The 4,876-nt window shown below is 41.8% G+C and overlaps 1 protein-coding gene across 3 annotated transcripts in view; it reads right to left on the reverse strand.

Annotated features, from left to right (window-relative positions):
- Positions 1-4,876, reverse strand: part of LOC132260777 (G-protein coupled receptor dmsr-1) — a 35,840-nt gene that overhangs the window by 1,259 nt on the left and 29,705 nt on the right. For 2 of the 3 annotated variants that reach the window (XM_059759103.1, XM_059759102.1), the window contains 5 exons: positions 2,441-2,780; positions 2,210-2,378; positions 1,800-1,926; positions 510-725; positions 273-446 (listed from right to left, as the gene is read on the reverse strand). In XM_059759103.1, coding sequence (XP_059615086.1) covers positions 273-446; positions 510-725; positions 1,800-1,926; positions 2,210-2,378; positions 2,441-2,734 — 980 coding nt within the window. In that variant the 5' untranslated portion in view covers positions 2,735-2,780. The remainder of the gene's footprint in view (positions 1-272; positions 447-509; positions 726-1,799; positions 1,927-2,209; positions 2,379-2,440; positions 2,781-4,876) is intronic. The other variant, XM_059759104.1, reaches the window with a different exon arrangement.

A 4,876-nucleotide genomic window follows, 5' to 3' on the forward strand; every position in this document is an offset into this window, starting at 1 on the left:
TTGCTGATTATGAAGCAGAGCAATTTTGTCCGCAAATAACAATTGAGGGAAAAGTTACCATTTCCAAGAGTGAAAGTACAAATGGTTCAAAAAGTCAATGGAGTGGTAGAAGAGGATTTCAGTCGCATTTTCTCCCTCTTGCTTTTAATCAAGATATATGGATTCATTTGCATGGAACGAGAGAAGTTGCCAAAGTATTGCAATATTGACCTGAGAAATGCTTCTGAATGCTCACAATTGAATCTCGAGTTAGTGCCAAGTACGAGAAATACCTGCTGCCATTGAGAGACGTGGCTGCGGAGGAATTTGCTGGATTTGTGTAACCCTTCAGCTTGACTTTCCTCTTGGCCGCTTTGTACAGCACTCGGATCAATACGAAGCTGATCACAGTGAGAATCACACAGGGGAGCAACTTGATGAGAATCGAGTGCATCCAGAAATTGAATCTGCAGAAGACACATAAGAGCTTAATTGGGCGAACTTCTTGCTATGTTTGCGCAAAATTGTACCGATAGAGAGCTGTGTCCTCCTTGGCGTCCAAATGGTACAACACGAGGCTCTCGTTGTTCTCCTTGATGGTCTTCTCGTTGATGCGGAAGACGAAATACGTGGGGAAGCAGAGGATTGGCGGCAGGATGAAGGACAGCAGGATCGCCTCGTTGCAGTGCGTCAGGACGCAGGCGGCCAAGGAGCCGTGGGGATGCCTGAAATACATTAGAGAATACCTAAACAGGCTTTAATCGGCACCATTGCTGCACATCTGGCAAGTCATCAAAACATCTGGTCCGGATGCAGTCTCTCACCGGATGTCGTGCAAGGGTGAGAGATAATCATAACAGAAGCGTGTGGCAAACGTTAATGGTGTTGAATGATGACATCACGTGAACATATCAATTCTACAGTTCTCGACCCTTAATTGATACATACATACAGAAGAGAATCTAGTACATAATATTATATATAGAAAACTATGTGTAGAAAGGAAAGAATTGCACTCAAATTTGCATAAACTTCAGAGCAATTGTCTTAAAGTTTTGTTATTGCGCTCTTTTAGAATTTTTCAAAGTTATTTTTGAAGTAAAATAATTTACCATAAAGAGATAAGATTCATCGCCTAAATTCGCTCTTGGCGATGCGAGTAATCCTTGGAGTAATCTCAAAGCTGCTTTAGCTCAGCAATGTGATGAAAATCTCACTTCAAAATGCAACAAATGAATTTAGAGGGAAATTGCTGTGTGGCTTTAGTGTCTCTGCAATTGTGTTCTTATTGCATACTCTGTCTATTTGTAATTCACACATGACACAAAAGAAACCCAGATGAAATGGAACTTAGAGAATTTAATATGGGGAAATGATGATGCTTTCACCACAATTTTCCACTAAATTTCGACCCTTTGACATCGCTTGTCTTCCATGAGCTTTGATGAATTCAACAAAAGTCGTTCTATATGGATTTCAAGTACACAAGTTCATATTTACAGACAAAGGAGAGAAATGTGTTTGAAATACTCACAAGAATTGTACAGAAATGCAATCTTAAAGTGCATGCCAATTAAATTGTCAGAATGTATGGACGCCTCAACTCTATAATACAGCATTAGCAGCTCAATTTAAGCTGCTCATAATCTCCTTTAATTAATCGCCTAAATCTAATGAAGTAATAATTTAGCCTAATCAGACAGTATATTAAACATGATGGAATTGTACAACAGCGAGAGTCCGAAAATCAACATGTAATTACAGAATATCTGCCTCTACCGGATGCTTCGAAAGAGAGATTGTTAGTGTGATGTACTTACTTGATGGCGATATACCGCCAAATGGCAAGTGTGACAGTCAATGAGATGGAAATTGTATGGAGAATTTGTGATAAGTGCATGTGAAAAAGAAGATAAACCGCCCAGGAGTATTTAAATTCGCGTTTTCCTGCAAAGAGCGAAAGAAATCACCATTTATTATGGCTTTTAGAACCTAAAACAGATTGTTTTTCCATCTTTCTGTTTGGTATTTTATTGTGAATTTCAATTGCAATGAATAATATACTTGTTTCAATGTGAAGAACTTGTGCAAATCTCTGAGGTGTATATAATGTCTAATACAAAGTGCCATTATAGCCATTTGTGCCTAGACAACGAGGTAATCTCGCCGAGAATGTTAGACACTTTGTGTTCTTAAGGGCAATTAGTGGTGCTAATGAACAGCACATTACCTGGGAATATGAGGTACATGTAGGTGGAGAATGGGATGTACTCAATCATGACAATCATATCAGTGACCGCCAGCCATTTGAGTATGATGTTAATGGGCGCTTTGGACATCTCCTTGCGCGTCAGCACGATGATGTTGAGGATATTGGCGATGGTGCCGAAGATACAGATCTGCAATTAGCGAGATGTCGTTGTGAGTTGTGTGCCCGCGGCGACGAGTTAATTATCCGTACCACGAGCGAGATGTAGCCGTGAATGGCGCGATAGCCAGTGAAGACGTCCCTCAGCGTGCCGCCGCAGTAGCTGGAGCACTCGCGTTGCGCCCCAATCTCGCCCAGGAGGCGCACGAAGTCGTTCAAGTACTCGTCCGTGAGATTGTAGTCGGACAGGAAGCGGTTGGACACGTTGAGGTACTTGGTGAAGTTGCGATGAAGGGCAGCCGGCGCCTCGGCGTCGCCCTGCACCGCCATGCCCTCCATCAGTCTACTCACGTGCTCCTGCAGCCCCGAGACGTTGGCTCCGGCCATTGCCGCCCGCCCTCATCGATGGCGCGCGCGAGTTGAGTGACCAGATCTGAGGAAGATGAATTAAACATAATCGGTATTGAAAGCAATTTCGCTCACTGCCCAAACATAATCTTCCTTCATGAATATTCGATCGGAGAAATCACTCTGCGAGGACAATTTTCCGCCGGGATTGCGTCAGAGGACCGGAGATTGTTTCTAAATTTGTCACAGTTATCGCCTAATTGGTCACGTTTCTATTCATCTCACCATCGAGATCTGAGCCTTGCCGAGCTGGATTTCCTCCGCGTCAATCTCGCGTCATGTTGATCCTTGAGAAATGCCTTTTGTACGCGTGGAGAGTCTCACTCTCTCACCTTCCACATTTCGGCCCGCGCGCCATAATCCCACAATTGACTTGCACGGAATTGCGCTCAGGATTTATGGCTTTCGGGTAGCATAAATTGGGAAAAGCTTAAATGAGCGACGAAAAAAGCTCATTTTTGATAACTAAACACGTAGATTGCGTCTCAATTTCTGCAGATTCTGTGCACACGCCCATTGTCTTATTCAATTTCATGCGAATTAATCATTTTGAGCTATTTATAATGCCATTTTCCACTGACATGTTATTCCCATGTGCGCATAAATTTCAGCAAAGCTCACCAACAATCTCTGACAAGGGGGAAATAATACGATTATGATCTGTACATCGCTTTTAAACTCACACATTTTGAGACGATTAAGAAAATCTGACTTAAATTGCTGGCTCCTCGTTCGCCTTGATTTCTGACATTCTTTATTTGCGGGTTCTTGGGAAGGACACAGCATGAAAGAAAGATCTTTAAAGTAAACTCTTCGTTGTACAAAAGGTCAAATGTGACCTGATTTCTTCAAGTTAAAAATAAGTTCTCAGTTAAATGTGAAGAAAATGATTCTGAGAAATCATTTCACCAAATGCGACATACAATTTCCTTCAAATCTGCCTCTAGGGCAACATTGGACGAGCTGAAGAGCCGACTAGAAATCAGTGAAGCGGCAATTTTGCAGAGATTCAAGTGCGTGTTAGGATAAACTTCTTGTTCCTTGTCCTCAATGTTCCCTTTAATTAAAGTTATATTCACTGCGGCGCAACAATCCAATAAAATGCCCCTTTTGTCTTCACATCGGGGCGAATAAGGCCACTCCCTCGTGTGGCTTCTTATTAGTTCATCTGCGTCTCAATAAAGCTCATAGGGAGCTTTTCAATTCCTCCTCACGCCATTGTCTTTGATATTGCTCGGGCGTTGATGAGCAAACCGAGAGATCTCCTTGAACAAAATGCTGCAGTAATTGCTACTCTTCCGAAGGAAGTAATTAGCGTCCTGTGGAAATATTTCTCCCGGGAAAAGAACCGTCCATTTTCGGTCCGTCACCTGTTGCAGACAACGGAGAAAAGAGTCAAAGTCTTTCCTGCGTCAACGTCAGCAGAATCTCAATTGCTCTCCTTCCGCAGCCCAGGAATTTCGCTAAATCTCCTGCCGTGGCGTTAAATTAAAATTCTGCTCGTGATGCTAGCAATTTGGGGTGGGAGAGAACAAGATGTTCACATTGTATAAAACAATGCGGGGTGGCTTTTTCATTACAATGCGTCCGCGCGTGTGGGAGAAATACTAAAGACGACACGCTGACCTCAGAGTAATTGATTGTACTTCTTAGAATAAAACACACTACACCATAATATGAGGAAACTTTGCTATTTTTCTTTGATTTTTTTTTAATTACCTTTAATTTTGTTGTATACATTTTTCAAATCACTTTTTACAGCCTTCCAAGAGAGAAATAATGAGAAAAATAAAAGCTCTACTCAAGAAAAGGATTTGAGCGACGATTGAGGCATTTTCATTGTTGGTTTTTATGGTGAAAACACAGCATTTGTAATTTGTAATTTGTCCACGATCATCTCTTTCTTCCCCTCGCGTTTCGTGTATTTTCCTTCCTACTCGCACAGTGGCTGTCTCGACATGTCAGAGTCAGACGCTGACAAAGTAGGAAGGAAAATACACGAAACGCGAGGGGAAGAAAGAGATGATCGCGGACAAATTACAAATTACAAATGCTGTGTTTTCACCATTAAGATTAAAATTAGTTTAATTGGGATTAGAAATCAAAATTCTTGTTTTACAT

Source organism: Phlebotomus argentipes, unplaced genomic scaffold (genome assembly GCF_947086385.1).
Source record: "Phlebotomus argentipes unplaced genomic scaffold, Phlebotomus argentipes genome assembly scaffold_18, whole genome shotgun sequence".
NCBI classification, from domain to species: domain Eukaryota; kingdom Metazoa; phylum Arthropoda; class Insecta; order Diptera; family Psychodidae; genus Phlebotomus; species Phlebotomus argentipes.